This window comes from Sphaerodactylus townsendi, linkage group LG16, assembly GCF_021028975.2.
Source record: "Sphaerodactylus townsendi isolate TG3544 linkage group LG16, MPM_Stown_v2.3, whole genome shotgun sequence".
Classification (NCBI taxonomy): Eukaryota; Metazoa; Chordata; class Lepidosauria; order Squamata; family Sphaerodactylidae; genus Sphaerodactylus; species Sphaerodactylus townsendi.
Genome location: NC_059440.1, coordinates 13,386,609 through 13,412,553, shown reverse-complemented (window position 1 = coordinate 13,412,553; position 25,945 = coordinate 13,386,609). Strand labels below are relative to the sequence as shown.

Sequence of the window (25,945 nt, the reverse complement as noted above, 5' to 3'; positions counted from 1 at the left end):
AAGTCTCTCGACTTTTTTCTAATAAAAGCTTTGAAATATATGAACTGCAGCAGGTATGTTGTGACTTGCTGTTAGTCAATCATTAAATACTAGACTGTGCTAAAATATTAACATTTGTTATTGAAAAATGGATACTTAGCATGTGTTTTATCAAAGTAATGAACAATATTAACTTTTTTTGTGAGTGGTTGTGTAGGTTGGGGCCTGGGGCCTATAATGCAGTTAAGAGCCAGCATGGTGTAGTGGTTAAGAGCAGGTGGATTCTAATTTGGAGAACTGGGTTTGATTCCCCACTCCTCCACCTGAGTGGCGGAGGCTTATCTGGTGAACCAGATGTGTTTCCGCATTCATACATTCCTGCTGGGTGACCTTGGGCTAGTCACAGTTCTTCGGAACTCTCTCAGCCCCACCTACCTCACAAGGTGATTGTTGTGTGGGGAGAGGAAGGGAAAGGAGCTTGTAAACCACCTTGAGTCTCCTTACGGGAGAGAAAAGTGGGGTATAAATCCAAATTCCTCCTCCTCCACCACCTCCTCCTCCTCCTCCTCCTTAAGATGGCCCTGTGCACCATTCAGAATTTTTACTTCTGAAGGAGAGGTGGAACAATAGGTAACTGGTACAGCAAAAACAAAAGGCCAGAAAGGGGGAGGCTGAGAGAGTGTTTTATCGGGTACAGTTTTTAGAAAACAGGAACAGTAAATAGGAAGAGCTGGAAAATTTAAAGAGCAACTTTTTTTTTGCTTGGTTCTTTATCTTTACATTGGTGAAACAGACAATCTTTTGTAATGGGATTCACAGAACCTAGCAGATAATGTGGATGAAAATGCCTCAGGGCCTTTCTACAATTTAAATCCTGACCTTTCTGAAAATTCAAATACTCATTCCTCCTTCCCCACCAGGCCTCCCACCGAATGATCATTGTCTAGGTTTTGTACCATTCTCTGGTTGCAGAACAGTGGTTTGGACCTAGACAACCTGACATAAAGGCTAGAAATTTTATTTCTTTGTTTAAAACAAAAGAACATATTATGTAACAGTTGAGCACACTGGCCCATAAAGCAATATATCCCATTAAACTCTCGTGGTTCATAGACACAGATGGCCAAATCCTCCTTGACTGATTTCTAATTGTCCTTTACAGCCATCTAAGTTAGTGGCCAGCTCTACATTTTGTGGTAGTGAACTCCATAAACGAATTACACTTTACATGAGAAGAACTGGGTATCAGTTTCAAGTTCCCAGTCCATTGGATTTTGCACACGAGTTGTCTCCTTTGCTGTGAGCGTACATTCCCTTTGGATTTGATTCACATTATATGCACACATTTTCCTCTATTCAGCAGTCACCCCTACGTCAGATCAGAGAATCCCCACAGTTTCTGACAGCTGTTGAAGTGTGACTTTTTCTCTCCCTTCACAGGGAAAGAGGAAAGCACCAGGTGTTAAACTTTCTTTGGGGTTTCTTGTCCCCACCGTTCCCTAGCCAGAGACGTAGCTAGGGAAAATGGAGCCCGGGGCAAAATCTGAATCCCCCTCCCACCATGGGCGGCCACTGTGATGTTGGAATCCACCCCCAAACGGCATCACTTTCAATGGTGTTTAAACTAGGGAGTCCAGATTCTCCTTTTAAGTCCACCTTAAAGGGAGAATCTGGGGTCCCCAGTTTAAACAACATTGAAAGTGATGCTGTTTTGGGGTGGATTATCCCCCCTTTAAACAGCAATGTTTAAACTGGGGACCTCAACTTCTCCCTTCAAATCCATGCCGAAGGGGGTAGATTCAAAAGGAGAATCTGGGGAAATTTGGGGAGGGGAGGTGTCTGCTATCAGGGGTGCGATTGTTAAGCTAGCAACACCAAAATTTCAGGGTATCTTTAGGAGACTCTCCTGATGATACCACCCAGGTTTGGTGAAATTTGGTTCACGGGGTCCAAAGTTATGGACCCTCAAAAGTGTAGCCCCCATCTCCTATTAGCTCCCATTGGAAACAATGGGGGATGGGGCACCCCATAACTTTGAAATTAATCTAGTGATTCTTCAGCAAATGAGACCCTTCCATTTTAAAGGGTTTAGGACCAGAATTTAGAAGGATTCTGGTAAGAAACTGAAAATTATCAGGAACTGGAGACAAGGCAGTAGGGAAACCCTCTTTTCTGTTATGTGCTGGTGAGATCATGCTGCCCAGCTAGGCTATTAGCCAAGTTTTTGGTCTATTAGAGGGGACGGGGGAAAGGAGATGGAAAGGATTTAACAAGGCTTGATTAAATCTGAAAGATCAAACAGGGAAATAAAAAGGTCCCAATAAGCTAGTAAACGGAGTACAGAGGAATCTGCAAAATCCTTAAATTAATCCTGGTCTGGCAAGGTTACAACTGTTCCGACCACCATTTAGTGCCTTGGAAAAGAAAGGACTCAAGTAATTCCAACATGGCAGCAATTAAGAGTCTGTCAGCGATGGTAACACCTCCCCCAGGTGTGGGGCTTTGAGGCAACTGCCTCTTACTCGTTCAAAAAGGCCCGGAAGCAGTTGGCACTATCATTATTTTGACAGTTTTGTCCTGGAAGAAACAGAAAAAGGAAACAATGCATGCCCATATCCGTTTTCAGAGAATTTAACATTTAGACTAGAAGTCTCCAAGCCAATGTTATGCTGGTAAGTTCGGGGTGCATGTAGGGAACGTGTAGTCAAGTCACGGTGGACTTTTGGCAGTCCTGTAGATTTTTCAAGGCAGGAAACATTCAGAGGTGGTTTGCCACTGCCTGCCCCTATGTAGGAACTGTGGATTTCTTTGGAGGTCTCCCATCCAAGGATCATGATCTGAGCGTCCAAGATCTGAGTTCGGACTAGCCAAGGCCATCCAGGTCAGGGTTCATAAGTTCTATATAAATCCTTCCAGCCCCTTGAAAGCCAATCATTTGAACAAACCAACCAGCAATTTCATTAATCAAGCAGTATATATTTTTTTTCCACAATGGAAACACAGCAGGTGAGTGATACAGCCACCTCCAGATAGGAGGGTTCTTCTGGAACAGTGTTTCTTCATGTGGATATTTCATTTGCTGCTTTGTTCCCCATTCAAAATCCACACAACTTTTTTTTAAAGCTTTTAATATGAGGGATCAGGTTAAAAATTTGCCAGGAAAACGAAGGACAGACCAATTTCTCCTCAGGCTCACCACACACGATAATGCATCTATTTGCAATCCTGGAAAACAGCCAGGACTCCGTAACCACCTTTAATTGGTGAACGGGGACCATGATGAACAGGCGTAAATAAATTACACTGTGCGTCAAGCTCATCGCACCACTCTCTATGTGAGTGTAATCGAAGAGACAACGGCACTACTGAAATGTTTATATTAACCTCACCCAAGCATTGGGGATCCTCCTGGTGAAACTGTGGTGAAAATTTCACTGAAGACAATGCATTTCCCTGACCATGTCTGTCTGGGCTTTGCCCCCTAAAACAGACATCACTACAGAGAAATGTGGAGAGATATTACAGTTCCCAACTCTGGGTTGGGAGATTCCTGGAGATTTGGTGGGGGGGGGTAGTGTGGGGAGGATGGAGTTTGGGGAGGGACCTCAGTGGGGCTCAATGCCATAAACTCCATCTTCCTTGTTCTTTGCCTCCCCGGGCTGCAAAAATAAAACCCCTCTTGAAAGCAGCGGGACGGAGCAGCTGTGGCGCCGCATCCTGTTGTCTCCGGCTTTGGATGGGGCTTTAAACTGTGTCAGTCACTGCCAGGAGATGTACTGATGGCCTCAAGTGCAGATGGCTTTAAATATGCAGATTTAGGGAGGAGAGATTCATTAGAGGTTACCCCCCTTGGTGGCCACATTCAGACAACCTTCACATTCGGACGCAGTAAGCATCCAAAAGCCAGTGGCTACCCAGCAGACAACATCAGAGAAGGCCTTGGCCTCTATGCTCTGTTTGCTAGCCCTCCAGAGATGCTGGTTGGTTGCTGTGTGAAATGTGATGATGGACTAGATGGGATTACGGTTTTCAGGTCCTATCTGGCCACTGGTGGTGGGTGGGTGGGTGGATAGGGTTGCCAGATCCAGTTTGGAAACTCTTGGGAGATTTGGGGACATAGCCTGGGGTATCCACAGAGCCCATGCTCCAAAACATTCAGGTTCTCCGTGGGCACTAGTCTCTGGAGATGAGCTGTAATTTCAGGGGACCCCCAGATCCCCCGAGATAGATCGCTGGTTTGATCCAGCAGAGCCCTTTTATTCTGCGGCTCGTGCCTCACGACGGCACATTTGCTCTTGCTTGCTTGTATTTCCAGTCCCTAGCTCTCTTTGCCTGCTGACCGTATAAACCAGCATCATTTCCAGCCTTCGAGAATTTGCACGTGTGCAGGTATGTCACAGCTACCAATTGCAGAAAGGGGAAAGAACTCTTTTTGTCGATTTTGTACCACCAAACAGGGAGGGAAGCCCTCTTAGCTGATTTCTTTAGACACTACAGCATAAGCCGGGCTGGAATTTCTATTTTGAGCTGGGTTAATTCTTTTTCTAGGCTAGTGGGAAGGAGGGGCAAAGTAATGCATTTTTTAAAAAGAATATTTTTGGCCTTCTGGTGAGGATTTGACCACTTCGTTGGATCCACTGTGATTCTTGATCAAATGTGCTGCAAGGAGATAATTAGAGGCGCCCCCCCCCCCAGCTTACTCTTAGAGGGTTATTCTGTTTGGACACCAGCCTGCTGATCTTGAAGCAAACCACACAAAATGCCCCCCAACTGGAGGGTTCGTTACATAATGAAGGTTACATAAGAGAAAAAAGCAACTAAAAATATACTCCAGGATAACTTCCAATGCAGCGAAGCATGAATTGACAATCCTTTTCCTTCCAGAAAGAGAGCCATCTCTCTCTCCGCCCCCCCACTCCTTTGCAGAATTGTAAATCAAAGTAGTTTGCACCAATTCGTGCCACCGGATGACTCTAATGCAGTCTGCTGGGTGTCAGGGTTAGACCTGAAATTTCAGAAGGCTTCCTCCCTTCCTTAGGACTTCCTGAGAAAACATCTCAGGGTGAATTAAGGCAAGTTATTTTCTGCTAGGATTTGGGAAGTTTGACTGAAGGCTTCACTTTATATCAGTAGGCACAACCAAATTTGTTCGGCACGACTGGCAAGATTCTACCCTCTGTTGCAATTTAGCATAGCCAGGATCTAGTTTACTAGGCTGTGTGCCTTGGTGGGCAACAGCCCACCCTTGCTGTTCAAGCTTCTGCCCTCGCACAATGGAGTGGTGACATCAAGTTGAATGTTGTGCAGCGCTGCAACATCTGGGTTAGTGACATCACAGCATCATGCGATGCTCTAGGGATTTCCCTGACGATCTATGGTTTGTCCTATAGGGATTGACAGAATTCCTAGAACATGGCACAGTGCTTTGAGGAGACATCCATCCTCAGCTGCTCGACAAGGAAACTTCCACGCATAGATGCAGTCAACTTTTGAATATAAACATCCACATTCAACATCAGGGGAAGGCATTGGCCTCTGTGCCCTGTTCATTGGCCCTCCAGGAAAACTGGTTGGCCACTGTGTAAAACAGGGTGCTGAGGTCAACGGGCCCTTGATCTGATCCAGCAAGGCTCTTCTTATGTCTTAACAGGTAGCGACAGATGTATATAAATTTATCAGCAGCAAATTGACAATTACATTTTTACCCCACAGTGTGGTTGGGTGGGGGACACCATTCGGATCTTCTGACTCACCCACCAAAATGTTCCCCTCACCCATCTCATTTCCCCCTCAGTTCACCCAAGGAAGCTAGCACCCATGCAAACCCTCCCGACATCCCCTCCAGCCACTGGAGATATTCTAGAGGAAATGGCTGCTTGAGAAGATCCTACAGCCTTGGTGGCGAACCTTTGGCACTCCAGATGTTATGGACTACAATTCCCATCAGCTCCTGCCAGCATGCTGGCAGGGGCTGATGGGAATTGTAGTCCATAACATCTGGAGTGCCAAAGGTTCACCACCACTGTCCTACAGCAATGTACTCCACTGGGGGCATAGTACACTATCTATTTATTGTATTACGCACTGTATGTTAACGTTCGTTCGAAGCTGAGCTCTGTGCTCCCAAACCCTCTGAGCTCAGATGAGGACCGAATCCAATTTTGGTTGGCTGATGTTTTCCCTTTCATTACTTATTCCGTTGTTTCCTTTATTTTCTTATCATTTAATCCCAGGAAGAAGGTTTAAGTATTTATCGATGGGGCCTTAATCGAGGTGGTTTTGTTTAATTGTTTTTGTAACGATTTGTGTTTTTATCAATTTTAGACTTTTTTCAGGAGGGCAAATGTGGTACTTTATTTTAAAATGTAAGGCTGTATTTGTTATGGCCAGGGGCTCAAACGATAATGTTATTTGCTTCAGTTTCCCATTTGCTTCATGGTTGCCAATATCCAGGTGGGAACTGGAGACCTTTTGCAATAACTGCTCTCCAGACTACAGAGAAAATGGCCACTCAGTTGGGTGTCAATCTTATTTTTATTTATTTATTTATTTGTTTGTTTGTTTGCTTGCTTATTTAATTAATTATTTGAATTTGCATACCGCCCTCCCCTGGAGGTGTCCAACAATCATATACAACATTTAGAGCAATCATATACGGCATTTAAATTAAAACAGTCAATCCCCACTAAAAGGAACCATAAATATCTAATTTCCATACTTTCAGACAGCATTAAAATACTCCTTCACCCCCCCCCTCCCTTGCGCCCACGGGAGGCCAGATGTTTATTATAGCAGATTTTCGATGTTATCCAGGCTGGCCAAATGCCTGGCGGAACAGGTCCGTTTTACAGGCCCTGCGGACACTCTGTATGTCTCGCAGGGCCCTGATCTCACCAGGAAGCCTGTTCCACCAGGTAGGGGGCCAGGGTTGTAAAAGCCCTGGCCCTTGTAGAGGCCAGCCAGATCGCTTTGGGGCATTATACTCCACTGAGGTCCCCCCCCCGCCCCAATCCTGCCCTCTTCAGGTGGCACCACCAAATCTCCTAGACTTTCTCAACTCGGAATCGGCAACCCTACCATGCCGGCAGGTGAGATTAAGTGCCACTAGGAACAATGCAAAAGCTCACAGCTTTCTCCCTCCCTGGAGGAAGACCCAGCCCTCTTGCTTGCTCAGTCTCCCGAGGGTATTGTTTGCCCATATAATTCTCCAGGGCACCTTATCAGATTAGCAGGACTTCAAAGCCTTAAGTGCACCTGGGCTCAAAAAGAATTTTGCACTTGGCTTGCATCCGGCAACAAGGCTGCAGTTGGCATACAAACACATTCTTGATGCAAGGAAACTGTGTGGGTCAATGATGGGACCATCCCTCATGGGCATAATTATAGAAACAGGGAGACCTGCTAAACACGTTGAACAGTATTTGGTGGTTGGTTTGACCTCACACGTCACCAGCACCCTGTCCTTCAAGCCGGTGCTCAGGAGAGATGAGGAATTTGCTGACTCCCGTGGAAGGGAGGATTTGACCACAATGCGACAAAGAGATCAACCAACCCAGGACTCGTATCAGTGCCCAAGGGAAGGAAGCAATAGAAAAAAAAGGGTGCAGCAGATGAAACGGCAAGTTGGACAGCCAGACTATCAGACTAGGGCCTTTCCTGCATGAGTCATTTACATTATCTTGTCACCAAATGCTACTTTTCCCCCCTTTGAATTCTGTGCATTTCCCCCCTCCGGCTCCAGCAGAGGCGTAGCAAGGGAGGAAAGAGCCCGGTACACCAGTGCGTCCTCCGCTGCCCCATCCTGGAACGCCCCACCCCCAGAATGCCCACAGGGGGTGCCCAGTGAGTCACGCACCCCCTTGCCCCCTTGAAGCTACGCCTCTGGATTCCAGAAACATTCCCCCTTCATTTTTCCTCCATTGTTTTCCTAAGCACTTTTACCCCCATGGTTATTTTGATCAGTTTCCACGCCAGTTTCCCCTGAACATGCAATCATATTGAAACAGTCTTTTTGTCTGCCCCACCAAACACCTGGCCCCCAAGCCCTGTCTGGCTGCCCAACCTCCCCTTCTGCCATTTTTTCCTCCCCTTCTCCCGCTTACAAAAAGAAATTTTAATTTTTTCCCTCTTTGCCATGTGGAATTCGTGATGTAACGTTGAGGCAGAGATACTAAGTTCCAGAGTTGATTGAATCAGCTTTGTCAATTTCACATAGAACTTGCGATGTTAACCTTCAGGCAGAGGTACAAAGAAGCAGACCAATTGGATCAGTTTTGTCAATTTCACACAGAACTTGTGATGTTAATCTTGTGGCAGAGCTACAAAGGTACAGGGACAATTGGATCAGCTTTGTCAATTTCCTGGATGACACCCTGCAAACTACCAGGAATAATACAATTTCAGCTGCAATAAGTGGAATAAATGTAACTGAACAGACAAGGGGGGAAACCTCAAAACAGTGGGGGTGAGGAGGGGCGCGGAATGATTTCACAGAAAACGTTTCCAAGACGCAAAGTTTTACCACTGAGAAAATCTGTGGGAAAGCTGTGCATATGGAAAAGGCCTAGGACTGGGGAGCCCCAGGTTTAAATTTCTACTTCACCAAAATACAGACAGCAAAAACAGACAACTCCACTTTTATAGGTGCTGGGTCCGACCACGGTCAGGGTAGACAATACTGAACAGATGGAGCAAAAGCTTGCATGAAGGCAGGTTCGTATGTTCACTGGGATGGACTATAGCTCATTACGACAGCATTTGTGCTGAGGTCCCAGGCACAATGTGGCAGTACTGGCAAAAACTAAAGACTGTGGCTCTTAAATTTTTTGAAGTAGGACCCTCTTCTGAACTTCCTACACATTTTGGGACCACTTTGCCAAATGCTACTTTCTCCTTTTTGAAGAGCCATGCATATGTTCTTCCACCGAGCCACATTCCCTTTCCAACCTAAACTCTGCAGGTGCGCAAACAACAGTGCATAAGGGACATCTTGTGGCTTCTTGTCTAACATGGATGGACAGAATGGAGCTGAGGTCTTTCAGGTTTCCCCCTTACTTTTTCTTTCTTTTTTAAAAGAATTGCCAAGTTACCCTGGGATGCCACCCATCTCACACCACAGTTGCTGCTAATTACTCTTTCCTCACACCAAGCTTCCAGCACATCACCGCCAATTGCAGCAACGTGACTAAATGTGCTTGATACATATATATTTTTGGACGGTCAGTTCTATTTGTGACAGAGGTGCTGCTTCCAAGAGAAATCAGAAAGGGGCAGTGGTGGTAAAGTCTGATGATGAGCAGCACTCTTCTCTCTCTTGTTAGCTAGTGATAAACCAGGCCTTCCGCCGGAGCGCACAGAACCACATGCTCAGCTCCTTGCCCTGCCACTGTGTTGAGAAATACGAGTGGCAGGCCAGCTCCTCCCAGTGAAAAAAGTGTGTAAGCATTTGAGTTACACAAAGCTCTTTGCCAGGAAGAATGTTTTCCTGTCGGTGTCTTGGGAATAAGAAAGTGTCTTGGGAATAAGAAGATACAATTCTGACTTGGAAAATGGCATCATTAAAGAGGGGGAGAGAGAAAGAGCATTTTTTGTTTGCAGCACTTTACTGGCGACCTGACCAAACCCACTGTACCTCCATTAGCAAAACAAGACAGGATGAACAAAAAGAAAAACTTCTTTACTTAATAAGTAACTAAGTTGAGGAAATTTCTGCCAATGAACCTAATGGTGACCACAAAGGGGATTGAGAAGATAAATGCAAGAATACTCCATCAATGACTATTATTTACCAGGATGACTAAAAGGAACCTCCTCATTTAAAAGTACCACTGAATACCACTGACTTGGCCACATTAGGGGAAAACCTCTATGCCTGGTTAGTTGGTCCTCCAGGACAACTAGTTGGCCTCTTTGTGAAACAACATGCTGGACTAGATGGGCTACCAGTCTGATCCAGCAGGGCTCTTCTGATGTTCTTAGATATACTAGAGAGGCGCATGGGTCTGTTATAGTTCCTTCCGCACATGCACTTTCAATCCACTTTCACAATTGTTTGCAAGTGGATTTTCTGTTCCGCACAGCTGCAAAGTGCATTGAAAGTGGATTGAAAGTGCATTATTTTGCATGTGTGGAATGGGCCAAAGATATGTTAAATACTACAGGATGTAGCTCAGCCACTAACAGCATGTGAACAGTCATCTGTGTAATGTCTTAGCATCCATAAACATGGGTTTATCTGTATATGTACTAGAGCAGTGATGGCGAACCTATGGCACAAGTGCCAGAGGTGGCACTCAGAGCCCTCTCTTTGGGCACACGTGCACAAAGTTCATCATGTGGTGGGCGGAAAATCACCCCCACAAACACACACATCTAGGCTGGCCTGGGCCACTGGACACAACGCCCCGCGGCGAGCAGGGAGGACTCGGCTGGCAGGCCTGGTGCCTGTGCTCTGGGTGGTTGATGCCTAAGGAGGGGCAGAGGAGGTGGAGATGCTAGAGAGGTGCAGAGAGGTGCACGCGGGACTTGCTGGAGGCTAGAGCAGGCTGGCCTCTGCTTGAGCGGGTGGGGCGGAGGCAGAGGGGTAGGGTGGAGGCACTGGAGCAGTGCAGGGCAGAGTGGCGGGTGCACGCAGGACTAAAACCTCAGTATTCAGGTTAAATTGCCGGGTTGGCACTTTGCAATAAATAAGTGGGTTTTGGGTTGCAATTTGGGCACTCGGTCTCAAAAAGGTTTGCCACCACTGTACTAGAGAGATGTTCCCAGCCACTCAAGTACTGAACTTCTATAGATGCTGAAGAGAGAATGAAATCTTGAAGAATAATAACTCTACCAATGCACAAAAAGGTTACCAGGCAGGCAGCAATGGGGACAGGAATATATCAAGGTCAGAATGAATCTCTCTGTCTCATCTTTTATGGCCAGAGGTCCCAAGAATTATTTCCCTGGGTTCAGTACAATTTCGCAACACACGCAGCTGCTACAATTCCATTTTACACATTCAATCTCCTATATTGCGATAGAAAACAAAATCTATTTTCTTTCTGAAATAGCTTACATTTTACGCCCTAAGGAATGGAAATTAGAATGCTGGATGAAATCGACATTATATTTACTTCTAATTTTCCTCCAATGTTGTTGTGTTCCTTGGCTGCAAAAAAAAGACAGCCCGGGGTCCTTGCCACACAGCCAAAGTAAAACTTTTTGAGGCAGGAGGCAGGAAATAAAAGACTTCCTCTGTGGAGTTCTGCATGGTTTCTCCTCCAAAATGTTTTATTTTCAGCCCAAAAATGTTTTAAATGAATTGTCTTCTTTAGCAATTCTTTTGTGGAAATGATTTCATTGTAGCGATTTTTCTCGTGGAACTGTTTTCACTTGCTGTGCGGATCTCTTTAAAACAATTCCCACGCCCCTCTGCAGTCCCCGGACTTTCTCCTCAGCGCCATTTTCTGAGCTCGCTCCACTGACTCGCCTGGGTTTTTTTTTTTTGTCATTTTAAAAACATATATTTTGGGAGGTCAAATCTTCGAAGCCTTGTGTATACAACCTCTGGGAATGGCAGCACAAGGCTTTGAAGCAAAGTGGCACTGAATCCACAGAGAGAGAGAGAGAGAGAGAGAGACAGAGAGAGACAGAGAGAGACAGAGAGAGAGAGAACTCTGGAATGATCACAAAGTGGTGGCCAGGAATCATTTTGTGGATGTGAGTGTGGACAAATGGTGGGGAGGGGGAGGGATTTAAAACATTTTGCAAACATTTTGAGGGATCTGTGTGGAAAGGGCCAGTGTGTTGTAGTGGTTAAAGTGCTAGATGAGGCCTGTGGAACTCCAGTACTGAATCTCCACTTGTCATGAAACTCAAGGATGATCTTGGACGAGTCATTTCCTCTCAGTTTATAAGACATAGGCCTGAACAGGGAAGCAGGACAAACCTCTGTTTGCCCCAGAGCTGGAACAGTCCAAACAGGTGCACTTTCAAGTTGTCATGTTTTTATATAGTTTGGATGGTTGTTTACGGTGCTATGAACACGCTCCGTTCTGCCCCACAGATTCTTTGGTGTGCATTTGCTGGTGTTAATTAGGATTTTTTTTTTAAAAAAAAGAGGTCCAAATGCAGGAAAAAAGAACCCAGACTTCTATTCTTAGCTAACCAAACCCTGCATTATTTCTTCCATGGTATTAAGGAACAAGAATAGGAACGGCTGGAAACCAGCCGCTGAAGACGCAGCCTCGCGCTGTTGATCAAACACAAAGAGAACACTTGGAAGGTTCAGGGTAGCAATTTCTACCCATAGCAATCAAAGCAGGCTGTAAACAAACTAGAGGCAATAGAAGGAGGAAGCCTGTTCACACACACACACACCTGTCCCACCTGAACCTCATGCTAGCTTCTTTGAGGATGTTTCCATTAAGAACAGAACAAACAAGGGGCCAAATCATGAATAAACAGAATCTGTGCCAAATATAGGCTTTTATCATCAAGGGCTACCTGATGGTCCCCAACCTGGAACAACACTGTTTTTGGATTCAAGCAAATTATAACAAGAGGGTGAGAGGAAGAGAGAGGGTTTGGATTTATACCCCGCTTTGTTCAACCACAAGGAGTCTCAATGTGGTTTATAAACTCCTTTCCCTTCCTCTCCCCACAACAGGCACCTTGTGAGGTAAATGAGGCTGAGAGAGAGAACTGCGACTGGTCTAAGGTCACCCAGCAGGCTTCATGTGGAGGAGAGGATAAAACAAACCCGGTTCATCAGATTAGAGTATGCCGCTTATGTGGAAGAGTGGAGAAAACCTGATTCTCCAGATTAGAGTTCACCTTCTGAACCAGGTGAGCCACGCAGTCTCAATGGGAGCAGAAACCCTCAATTAAGGTATTAGAATTAGTGAGGAACCTTTACTAAGATGGATATTGGACCTTATCAGCCCCTGCCAGCATGGCCAATAGGGCATGCTGGCAGGGACTGATGGGAATTGTAGTCCATAACATCTGGAGTGCCAAAGGTTCGCCACCACGGTACTAGAAAGTGTATCAGCAATATGGCAGAAGCCTACATCCGTTGCCAGAGATCAATTCCTGTTGTGACCTGTGGCCCCTCATCTAATTCGCTCGGTCAGATCGTATGAATCAAATAGTAGACACACACACACACACGGCCAAGTGTGATTCATTTCTACCCACTCAACTCCCCGTTGGTGTTTCATGACGACTGTAGATGACATCATAAATCAGAGACAGCAGACAGGTCGGTCAGAGGACTGTGATGGAGGATCCCTCAAAAACAGAAGCCGCACGACAGTCCTTTTAGCATCTTTTAATCCCAGGGTACACTTTGCCTCCTCGAAAGCCCAGCCAGCTCCTTCCAAACAAGACAGCCAGTCGATTGCTATCGTCTGCTCCTCAAACTTCTGCTGATACAGTTCATTATCTTATAAAACAAATTGCGTCTAGTGAACTGTGACATTAGCGTGCCGCGCGATTCTCCGATCACCGAGGCTATTAAAGTTTAAGATGCAATTAGAATTGAGGGCAGAAAATAGCTTTGTAGAATATTTCGCAGGCCATTAGTTTAAAGAATTTTCCACACAATTTATCCCTGACATTTTTAAGTGCAAAGGCTTTAAATAAATGGGGGGAAAGAAAGTCAAAACACACCATCGCTGCTTAGCGAAAAGCAGTGCATTTGAAAACCAGAACTGAGGTGGGGGGGGGGGGTGTTACTTGAGATGACCCCTGCTTCTAAACAAATGCCTGATCACGTCCAAGAAGATCAAAACCAACTGTTAGCACAGCAATTTGTCCTCTGTGATTATGAACATGCAAAATTTCAAGTTCCTAGCCCTCACTGGTACAAACCCTCTGACCTTGAAGCAGGAAATACTTGATCAACACACAACCCTTCTGATTTCATACAAATATAAGGACAGCCCCGATGGATAAGAAAACAGGTTCTTGTAGCCCAGATCAGCGAGTGGTCAGGCAGATACCTCCAGCCATGAGCCACTATCTTGAACTATCCTCCTATGGAGGAGTCCGGCGGCTCCCTAGGGGAGGGTTTTAAGAGTAAGGATTTACCGGGCGCCTTTTATTATGATTACTGCTGTTTTAACAAAAATTTAGTATGTTTTAGTATGTTTTAATGATGGAGCCTTATGGATCGTTGTTGTTTTAATTATTGTTCGCTCCTGAATTCGTTGTATTAGTTCTGTTGTACACCGCCCAGAGCTCCTGGGGATGGGGCGATATAAAAATTCAATCAATCAATCAATCAATCAATCAATCAATCAATCATTCCTAGAATAGGGGACCTGCAGCTCATTTCAGGAATTCAATTCCTATCAGTTTCTCTGTCAGCATGGCCAATTGGCCATGCTGGTAGGGCTGATGGGAATTGTAGTTCCTGAACATCTGGAGAGCCGCAGGTTCCCTACCCCTGTCCTAGAAAGAGTGGCTTTCTACAAACACAGTAAATAAATGGTGAGTTTAGATTTATACCCCATCTTTCTCTCCTGTAAGGAGACTCTCTCAAGGTGACTTACAAGCTCCTTTCCCTTCCTCTCCCCACAACAGACATCCTGTGAGGTAGGTGATGCTGAGAGAGTTTCAAAGAACTGTGACTAGCACAAGGTCACTGAGCGGGAATGTAGGGGAACAAACTCGGTTCACCAGATTAGAGTCTGCCACCCATGTGGAGGAATAAGGAATCAAACCTGGTTCTCCAGATTAGAGTCCATCTACTTTTAACCACTACACCATGTTGCTGGCTCTCATGTGTGTTCTGTGGTGTTATCTGTGGTTTCTTCAAGTGAAATAGCGTGAATTGAACACTATGGCCCGACTATGGCCTGTGAAAATTTCAGTTCAAGTAACCGATTCATAGGGTTCAGGTGCCCAGACAGTTCGCGGACTACAAACTATCAGCTCTCGCCAGCATGGCCAATTGGCCATGGGAATTGTAGTCCATGAACATCTGGAGAGCCACAGGTTGCAGACCCCTGATCTAAGGAGTTATTGGAATTTTCCAGAACTCACCCAGGAAGCCTTCTTCATCCACAATGATTGTGTAGTCCTCAGGCGTCTCCGTCAGGCTGAAAAACTTGCACCTATAGAGCAGGGATGGAGAAAAAAAACATCATTTCAGTTACCAATCTAAAGGCAGGCCAGTGAAGTGGGAAGAATTTGTATTACAGGGCTGAAAAAGAAAACTATTTTGCAGTCACTATAAGACCATGCAGCACTTTTGACCCACTGTGCATTTTCAGAACAAATCAGATGAGCAGAAGGCAACCTCTAGAGCAGACCTCGGCATTATACGGCCCGCGGGCCACATTCGGCCCGCTGGATGACCCTGACTGGCCCCCCTGCCATGCTGGGGAGTGAGGGTAATTTTGAGTCTCCGCAGAAGCCGGGTTGCCTTGGCTGTCGGCTTCTGCGGGCTTTCAAAAGCCCCCCTGCCTTTGGTCCGCCCTCCACAATATTTTCGTTTCCTTATGCCCCATGGAAAAATAATTGCTCACTTCACTTAGCATATAAGCAATACTCAAGGGGCCCTCCAGATGTTATTGACTACAGTTCCCACCATCCCCTGCCAGCATCATCCTGGCAGGGGATGATGGGAACTGTAGTCCATAACATCTGGAGGGCCGCGAGTTTGACACCTATGCTCTAGAGAGTAAAAAAGCTGAAACATCTACCTATAAAAAAGAGGAAGAGGAAGAAGACGAGGAGGAGGAGGAGGAGGAGTTTGGATTTATACCCCACCTTTCTCTCCTGTAAGGAGCGCCATTCATGTAGGGCCATTCATGCAGCCATTGCCAGCCCAAACCAGCAATGATTTGTCAATCTGGACATTGTGTAAACCCCAAGTAAACTTCCTGAACCAATGTTGGGTGTGAGATGTGAAATGAATAACTGGACAGGCTAGCGCTGCTTTGTCCTCACTAAGGAGAGGCCCAAAAAATGTATTTGTTTTACCAAACCTCCCCCTTTAAATAAAGAAATAGCTGCTCTGCATTCAGGTTTCCCCCCCTAACAAAATGCAAAAACCAAATTCCACCCCAGCTTTTATGAACTGTTCTTCCCAACTGTGTTTCTCCCTGCTAATACTTTCCTTTAAAAGAGACTGTTTACATCGATAAAATGCTGAGAACAACAGGGAGTTGGCTCCATACAGTCACTTCCCCCCCAGTTCCTCGGAGAGATGGCCGAGGAATGTTTTTCTTGAAGTGCCACTGTGGATCTTGCTCAGACAAGAAAAATAATCAGCTTAAAAAAAAAACCCCACCCCTAGGAACCCACTGTTAAACAAAATCAATTTTCTACAAACCGCAGCATAAAATGGATCGCCATGCTTGCTCCCAAAACGTTTTCAATTAATGGGCCAACAGTAGCAGAACCGGTTGCCAGACCCTAACGCAGTTGCCAGACCTGAATTGTTTAGGTTGTATTCATTACTGGGAACGTTGACATTTATTCTTAGTGCAGCGGCTTCTGAAACCGGCACTCGCAGTTTGGAGTATAAACTTCAGCTTGCTCTGAAAGCCTTATAAATCGAGATGAAGAAGAAGAGTTGGTGTTCATACCCAGAGGTGGGATCCAGCAGGTTCTCACAGGTTCCAGAGAGTAGGTTACTAATTATTTGTGTGTGCCGAGAGGGGGTTACTAATTGGTGATTTTGCCACATGATTTTTGCCTTAGTTACACCCCTCCTCCGCAGTAGTGCACAGAACTTGAAGCAGTCTAGCAGGAGGTGCACCGGCGAGCGCAAGGCAGCCTGCGCCTGCTGCATCTGCTTTCCTCACTAAGGACCACACACGCTTAGGGCTGCCCTTGCTACAGCCCTGCTCCAGCAATGTTCTCACATATACTGTCCAAAACATATAGTTGGATAGGTAACTATATACGTTAATGTTATTGTGTGTACAGATAGAAGTCAAAGAAGATAAATATAAATTCATTCAATGATTATTTTTTATTGTTTAAAGAAATGTAAATACAGATTGGAAATGTAAATTTTTTTTCTCTCTTCCCCTTCTTTCTTCTCCTCTCCTCTTCATTCTTTTTTTTCTTCTTCCTCACTCTTTTTTCTTCTATTTCCCACCTCTCACTTACCTCTCCTTCTCCAATATTATACCACTTTCGCTCTTTTTTTTTACTCTCTGAGGGATTTAAATGTAAAGATTACTATAATATTTTGATTATTTGTACTTGTATAAAAATCCCAATAAAAATCTAAAATCGCAAAAAAAAAAGCAATGCCCTCACTGAATGCTCCTCCGCCACCACGTAGTTCTTGTTCAGCCTTTATTGGCTTAACACGCCACTGTTTGAATCCCACCACCATGGGAACCTGTTACTAAAATTTTTGATCCCAATTAATTCAGTCTATACCTTGCTTTTTTCTCCCATTATTATGAGTCTCTAAAGCAGCTGGATCTCCACTGCTTTCCTTCCTCTTACTCGACAGATACCTTGTGAGGTAGGTGAGGATGAGAGAGTTGCGAGAGAACTGTGACTGGTCCAAGGTCATTCGGCAGGTTTCATACAAAGGAGTGGGGAAACAAATGAGGTCCACCAGATTAGAGCCTGCCACTCATGTGGAAAAGTGGGGAATCATCTGTTGTCGAGCCACAGCCAGATTCAATCTGAGTTCTGGTATTGGGGCTGTGTGGTTTGGTTCAGGGATCCTGTTCCTAATGTTTCGCCTGCATCTGTGGCTGGCATCTTCAGAGGTGTACCACAGAGGGAAGTCTGTTACACACTGTGTGATATACCTCTGGAGATGCAGGTGAAACATTAGGAACAAGATCCACTAGACCACGGCCACACAGCCCAGAAAACCCACCAGAACCAATCAAACCCATCCTTAACCATTATGCCACACTAGTAATTCTTCTTCTTCAGCGTGGATAGTCATTCCAAATCAGAGAAGGATTCCTCTTCTCCTTTTTAACCTACCCCACTCCAATTTGCCTGCTCTGCTGCTGGGGATGGGGTAGGGGTGCCAACTCTGGGCTTGTGGGGGGGGGGGGCTAAGCACGGCAGGGTCTGGGGAAGGGCGGGATCTATCAGCGGGGTATAATACTACAGAGCCCCACACCAAAGCAGTCATTTTCTCCAGGGGAAATGATCTTGGTTGTGGGAGATCACTTTTGACAGCAGGACATCTCCAGCTGCCACCTTCAGGTTGGCAACTTAGGCTAGAGTTGCCAGATCCAAACTGGGAAATCCCTAGTGGTTCATGGGATGAAGTCTGGGGTGGTCATGATTTATTTTTATTTATTTTTAAACATTTATACTCTGCCTATATACAGGATCTCTAGGTGGTTTGGGGCTGGACGTCAGCAGGCTAGTATACCTCCAAAGAAGCCCTCTTCTCCAGGGGATGCAGTCTCAGACATCAGTTATAATTCCAGGAGATCTCCACGCCCCATCTGGAAATGGGCAACCCTAGTTGAGGAGAGAAGTGATGGTGCAGCTGAGAGGAGGGGAAATTTTATCTGCTTCCCACCATCAATTGTTCCTTCATCAATTGAGCAGGTGGATTCTAATCTGGAGAACTGGGTTTGATTCCCCACTCCTCCACCTGAATGGCAGAGGCTTATCTGGTGAACCAGATGTGTTTCCGCACTCCTGCATTCCTGCTGGGTGACCTTGGGCTAGTCACCATTCTCTCAGAACTCTCCCAGTCCCGCCTACCTCACAAGGAGTCTGTTGTGGGGAGAGGAAGGGAAAGGAGCTTGTAAGCCACCTTGAGTCTTCTTACAGGAGAGAAAGGGCCTCCCTCAGCCCCTCCTCCCTCCTCCCTTCCTCTTCCTGTTTCTCAATCCCCACCCCTTGATTCTAGACTAGAACCCAGCCTGATGCTCAGGAACTACAATTCCTCATCAGCTCTGTCAGCATGGGCCACTGGGCCATGCTGGTAGGGGCTGGGATGGGAATCTGTAGTCTCTAACATCTGGAGAGCCGCAGGTTCCCACCCCGACTCTAGACCATCCACCCAGTCGGGTTAATTTTTTCTGCCTCACGCATGCATGTATGTATGTATGTGTGTGTGTGTGTGTGTGTGTTTGTTTGTTTGTTTGTTTGTGGTTCCCCTACAGTTGTAACCTAAAGTTTTCTGCAACAAGGAAGAAAGGGCAGACCCTTTGGCTAAAATTCCATTTTAATTGATATTTGCATCCGTTTTTAATTACCGCAAGCCTCTTTGGGACCCAACTGCTGGGGGCGGGGGGACGGGACTGAAAAGCAAAGGGAACATCCAACGAATCAAGTGCAAACCAGACTGGAGATGGAAAAGCATCCTAGGTTGAAGAAAGAACCCTATTGCAAGTGAGGCTATTGGAGAGTTTTGGCCTCAAGGAAAGACAGGGCAATTCTTCATGTTCTTCAGCAGAGGTTTAATGCGGCTGAGCTTCAAAGGCTGTGCCGACTAGAAAGAAATGCAAACACTTTTTTCCCCTCCAATTCACTTCCGGCAAATATTTGTATTTGATTTCTCTCTCTCTCTCTCTCGCTTCACGCTTTTAGGCTTACAAACTCTTAAACAAGCAAACGTGGGTGTGCTGTAATTAAGGCTGTCAACAACCTGGGGGGGGGGGGGAGCACCTCGCCCCTTTAACAGAGACTAAATAGTAACAGTTGCCAACCTCCAGGCGGTCGCTGGAGCCAGCGTGGTGTAGTGGTTAAGAGCAGGTGCACTCTAATCGGGGGAACCGGGTTTGATTCCCCACTCTGCCACTTGAGCTATGGAAGCTTATCTGGTGAACTAGATTAGCTTGTGCACTCTAGCACATCTGGGTGACCTTGGGTCAGTCACAGTTCTTCGGAGCTCTCTCAGCTCCACCTACCTCACAGGGTGTTTGCTGTGAAGAAGAAGAAGAGTTTGGATTTATAATAATGTGAGGGGGGATTTATAATAATGCGAGAGGGGAAGGGAAAGGAGATTGTAACCCCCTTTGAGTCTCCTGCAGGAGAGAAGGGGGGGCTATAAATCCAAACTTTCTTCTTCTCTTTTCTTTTCTGCTAAGACGACTGATCTCTAGTTGGTCCAGATTAGTTCCCCTGGATAAAAACAGCTGCTTTGGAAGATGGATCATATGGCATCATATCCTGCTGAGACCCCTCCCCTCCTGAAACCCTGCTCTCCTCAGGCTCCACCTCCTAAATATCCAGGTATTTCCCAACTGATATTGAACCCATCAAAGACGAAGGTCTTGTGGCTGGATTGGGGGAAGCTAGTGGAGGAACTCCAACTGCCACAACTGGATGGTGTGGTGTTACAGCCTGCCACATCGATCAAAAGCCTGGGTGTGATTCTGTAGTCCTCCTTGTCAATGGAGTCCCAGGTGACACAGATGATGAGGGTGGTCTTTTTCTATCTTTGGCCAGCCAGGCAGTTGGCCCCTTGCCTATCCTGCTCAGGCCTAGCCTCAGTGATCCACGCAACAGTCACCTCTAGGCTAGATTACTGTAACTCGCTCTACGTGGGCCTGCCCTTGAGACTGATCCAGAAACTAAAATCACTCCAGAATGCAGCAGTGAAACTCTTCATTGGGATAGCGGTGAGGGAACACATTATACCTGTGTTGTGCTGACTGCACTGGCTACCTGTTGAATTCCAGATCATGTCCACGGTGTTGGACTTCAAGGCCTTGAGTGGTCTGGGGCCTTTGTATCTTCAGAACTACATTTCCCCATACCATTCCCATTTTGGTCCTCTGGTGGTCCTTGGCCCCAAGGACATCAGGTTGGTCTCAACTAGAGCCAGGGTTATTTTGGCCCTGGGTCCAGCCTGGTGGAACACTCTGTTGGCTGACACCAAGGCCCTGGGGGAGTTTGAACAGTTCCACAGGACCTGTAAGACAGAGATGTTCCACCAGGCCTTTGGTTGAGGCCACCTGATGTCCGCCATTTCATCTTGCTGGCCTCCCAGTTACTACCTACCATTTACCATCAATTAATTGTCTATGAATGACTACTATTATATTCTCCTCCACTTTTCTGTTTTGCCCATTCTCGGATGCTGTAAGAAACTTGCCAAGATAAGACTATAAGATGATGTTGTTTTAATTGCCATCAATTAGTTCTTATGTAGGTTTTAGTGGTGTTATATTTATATGGTTTTATTGTATTATTGATGTTTTAAGCTGTTGTAAGCTGCCCTGAGACAGACCTTGGTTGGGAAGAGACACATTATTATTAAATTTAATAACATAAAATTAATTTTAAAAAACCAGAGCTGGCAAGCCTATTAATAGGATATCATTAACCTGGTGATGTTACTGATCTCCCTGCTATTACAAGCTGCTGTCCAATATCCACTTCCATACCTTAAGCCTCTATTAAAGGAAACAGGATTATGGACCTTGCTGCACAGACATTTTAAAACGTTTTGAGCCAGGACGTAAAACATTTTCCCTGAGGAGTTCCGCACAGTTTTTGCCCCAAAACATCTTATTTCCATTCTGAAAACATCTTAAGTGATTCTGCCGCTGAAACGTTTTCAACACATTTTGACTTGCTGTGTGATCTCTTTAAGACGTTTCCCACACTTCTCCGCAGTCCCCGGACTTCCTCCCCGGCGCGATTTTCTGTGCTGACTCCATTCCATCTCTCCCATTTATTTTCACCATTCTGTTTCTTTTTAATTATTTTCAGGGCTGGAATCTGTGAAGCATCACTTACACGAGCTGTGGCAAATCCTAGCATGAACTCTTGAAGCACTGAATCCATGAAGATTTTTTTTTTTTTAAAAGGGAAAATCACACAATGACAGCCAGGCATCACTTCGAGGGGGTAAGAACATAAGAACAAGCCAGCTGGATCAGACCAGAGTCCATCTAGTCCAGCTCTCTGCTACTCGCAGTGGCCCACCAGGTGCCGTTGGGAGCTCACATGCAGGAGGTGAAAGCAAGGGCCTTCTGCTGCTGCTGCTCCCAAGCACCTGGTCTGCTAAGGCATTTGCAGTCTCAGATCAAAGAGGACCAAGATTGGTAGCCATAAATCGACTTCTCCTCCATAAATCTGTCCAAGCCCCTTTTAAAGCTATCCAGGTTAGTGGCCATCACCACCTCCTGTGGCAGCATATTCCAAACACCAACCACACGTTGCGTGAAGAAGTGTTTCCTTTTATTAGTCCTAATTCTTCCCCCCAGCATTTTCAATGTATGCCCCCTGGTTCTAGTATTTTAAGTGGGGTATTTAGTATTTAGTATTAAGTATCTAGTATTTAAGTGGGGACAGACGTGGAGAGGGGGAGATTAAAAACATTTTGCAAACGTTTTTGGTGACAGTTGCGGAAAGGGTCACTTTTTTCTTCAGACGGTAGTCAATCATAGCCATCATATGAGTGCTAAGTTGTCTATTTTGCTGCAATTGCAGGGCATCTGAACATGAGCACCTGTCAAAAAATGAAGTGCCTAAAAGTTGGCAGGTCCGTTTTCATGCAGTTTTCCCTGGCAATTATCCCCCCCCCCCCCCCCCCCCCCCAAAAAAAAAATCCACATGGGAAGCAATCTCCAATCAGCCAATTTAGGACCCAGCTCCACTGAAGTAATACAGTCACCATTTCCTCTGCCACTTCTGCTGTTTTCAATTGGTTACCATGAGTAAAGATGTCTGTATACTTTCCAGCCCAAGCTGGGGAAAACAGGGAGAGTGGAGTTTGGCTGATGCTCACAAGTAAATAGGAAGAAGCAAATCATACATGAACTCTGGAGGCTCGTCTCAGCTCTGGAACAACCAAAATGAAGGACTGAATGTCTCAGGGTCCGTATACGGCTAACACAACAGCTCCATTTTCATGTGAACGTCAAAAACTTCAGAACTGATCCAGACAGAGACCGCAGCTCTAAATAAATCAAGTGAAGTCTCAGCAAGAGAAAGCCTTATAAATATTGCAGAAAAGCAGGCCAACCAGTGGTCCTTATTTATCAAGGACGGATCCAATACCAGCGACAAACTGTTTGGTATCTCTAGATGACCGCCACTTTGCTGGATATGCCAACCTGCATTTCCTGGCCAGAAGTCTGCAGAGGCAGAAGCAGGAATCGACGGCATGCATGCAACTGATACCCCTACGGAGGAAATGGATCCAGTCTCTCAAAACAGCTGGGCTGTCGAGTCGTGACATGCCAAGCATGTTGAGGAGAGGGGAGATGGCCAACTCGCTTCACAAGCGCTACTGCTTAAGGGTGAAAATGGACGACCCACCTGCTACAGGGGCTGGTGACTGTAACCCAGTAGGGGCTCTGAAACGCTCTGAACTTGGCTCCCCCTTCTAAATTTATTCGGCCTTCCAGAATCCTCTACCCCTAAGCCCACCATCTGTTTTGTGGGCGAGAGCGTGGAGATCCTCGTGAACACCAAAACGTGCCCTGGTGCTGCACGGCACTCTGTCATAGAGACTAGATCAGTGGTGGCGAACCTTTGGCATGGGTGCCAGAGGTGGCACTCAGAGACCTCTCTGTGGGCACGCGCTAGCAGAGTGCTCCCCACACACATCTAGGCTGGCCTGGGTCACTGGGCTCGATTATTAGCATTAAACCTAAGACCTAGTTTTGGGGAAGCAGTGTCGGTAACCCTGCTAAGTGCTGTTAAACCCCACTGATTTTCATGCGAAGAACTAAAGCGTGATCCTTTACCTGGGAGTAAGCTCGGTTGCTGGCAAGGGGGATTGCTTCTGAGTAAACCCTCCTAGGGTCATGATTCACCCGCTCAAAGAGTTGCACGGTTGCTTCAAAACAAAGCCACCGACTACCACCAAGCTTTCTAAACTAAACCTCAGTATTCAGGTTAAATTGCCATGTTGGCACTTTGCCATAAATAAGTAGGTTTGGGGTTGCAACTTGGGCACTCGGTCTCAAAAAGGTTCGCCATCACTGGACTAGATGGTACATGGGTTGGAATCAGGGGCGTATCAAGGGAAAATGTAGCCCGGTGCAAAATCTGAGTTTTCGTCCCCGTCCCGTTCCCCCCCACCCCAGTACGGGCGGCTGCCTTCCCCCACTACAACAAAACAACTTTTTTTGCACCAGGTCTTAAAGTCAGTGTATGGACCTGGGGGGAAGGATGAGGGGTGTGGGGGGCGATTTTCCGCCCCCACGTGACTAAATGGCCACAGCCTGGAGACATTTGACTACCATCCTGTATCTCTTATAAAGCGTCTGATTTCATACCCTGCCTGCACACTCCACCCCTTTCTTGTAGGTCTTGGTTGTCAAATGAACGAAAGCAATGAGCTGAAGAGGACTCTCTTCCCTCTGTGCACATTTAATAGCATTTGCCCCCAAGCTGACGGAAGAGGCAGACTGCAAATCGAAAGAGAGAAAAGAATGAAATCCGAGTCAATCCATGCCTAACTGAATGTTTGAGAAGATTCCAACCCCCCCTCCCCGGCCAACATCCAAAACACTGCACAGTTCAAAAAGTTAAATAGACTGAAACGAAATCACATGGAACTTGCAGGCAAATATCACAGATTTATGCTCCAGCCCTGCCTCGACCGCAAAGCTGGCTGCCCTTCCCGGTCAAATTCCTTTGCCAGTTCTACCTCTCCGAACTATATAAAATTTCTCTGAACTATATAAAATTAGACACCATATGTAAAAAGTTCAGATTTTTTTACCTTGCTCCTCTTCCACACCAAACAGATGGAAAAAAAATGAGATGGGAAAAGAAAGAAAGCACTTGTTTGCATAATACGCTATTGATTTGTGGAACTCATTGCCACAAGATGTGACGATGACCACTTCGAAAGGGCAACAGGCAAACGTCCGGAGCAAGAGAAATTCATTAATAGCTGCCAGCTACCGCTGCTAAAACGAACCTCCATGTTCAGTAGCAGAACACCACAGGAAGAGCGATCCAAAGCAAGTCTATTCACAATCCTATTGAAGTCTATTCAGGCGGTTCATTCCTGGGAAAGCATTTTCAGGATTGGGGATATTCCAACACCTATTGGTTCAGCTTACATCCTGTTTACTGGCCAGGAACAGGGAACCAGTTTGTTGATTATTGGTTTCACAATTTATTGATTTGATGAAGTTTTTTGACAGGTGGCTTCATGACATTCCTTTCAGCATGGTGTAGTGGTTAGGAGCAGTGGACTCTGATCTGGAGAACTGGATTTGATTCCTCACTCCTCCAGATGAGCAGCGGACTCTTTATCTGTGAACTGGATCCGTTTCCCTGCTCCTACACATGAAGCCTACTGGCCTCCAGATGAGCAGTGGACTCCTTATCTGTGAACTGGATCCGTTTCCCTGCTCCTACACATGAAGCCTGCTGGGTGATTTTGGGTCTGTTGTGGAGAGAGGGAGGGAAAGGAGTTTGTAAGCTGGCGTGAGTGTCCTTACAGGAGAGAAACGTGGGGTATAAATCCAAACTTTTCTTCTAATCACAGTTCTAGGATCTATCACAGTTCTGCAGGGCCTGCAAGACGGAGCCATTACACCTATGGTTGGATGGTTGAGGTCTATGGTTGAGGGCAGCCACAATATGACAATTCCTCTGGCCTCTCCTCTCTTTCTTGCCTTCTTTGGTTGTTAGATTGTAGATCTCAAGTCATATGGATGGGTGCCATCATGTGGGTATTTTATGTTATGTTGATTTTAATTGGAAATCATACATCGTTCTGAGCCTGTTTTATGGGGAGACTGTTTGTAAATCAAATCAACAAATTTAACAACCGACAACGTTGCAGTAGAGTGCAGTTGAAGAATAAGAGGAGTTTGGATTTATACCCCGCTTTTTTCTCCTAAAAGGAATCTCAAAGCGGCTTCCAACTCCTTCCAATCCCCTCCCCACAACAGACACCTTGTGAGTAGGTGAGGCTGAGAGAGATCTGAATCAAACTCAGTTCTACAGATTTGAGTCTGCTGCTCTTAACCACTACACCAGTGATGGTGAACCTTTTCGAGACTGAGTGCCCAAACTGCAACCCAAAGCCCACTTATTTATCACAAAG

The 25,945-nt window shown here is 45.9% G+C and overlaps 1 protein-coding gene across 1 annotated transcript in view; it reads right to left on the bottom strand.

The window, feature by feature from the left end:
* Positions 1–25,945, bottom strand: part of CASTOR2 (cytosolic arginine sensor for mTORC1 subunit 2) — a 63,393-nt gene that overhangs the window by 13,343 nt on the left and 24,105 nt on the right. Inside the window, exon 2 of the mRNA XM_048519102.1 lies at positions 15,010–15,080. Within this exon, the coding sequence (XP_048375059.1) occupies positions 15,010–15,080 (71 nt within the window). The remainder of the gene's footprint in view (positions 1–15,009; positions 15,081–25,945) is intronic.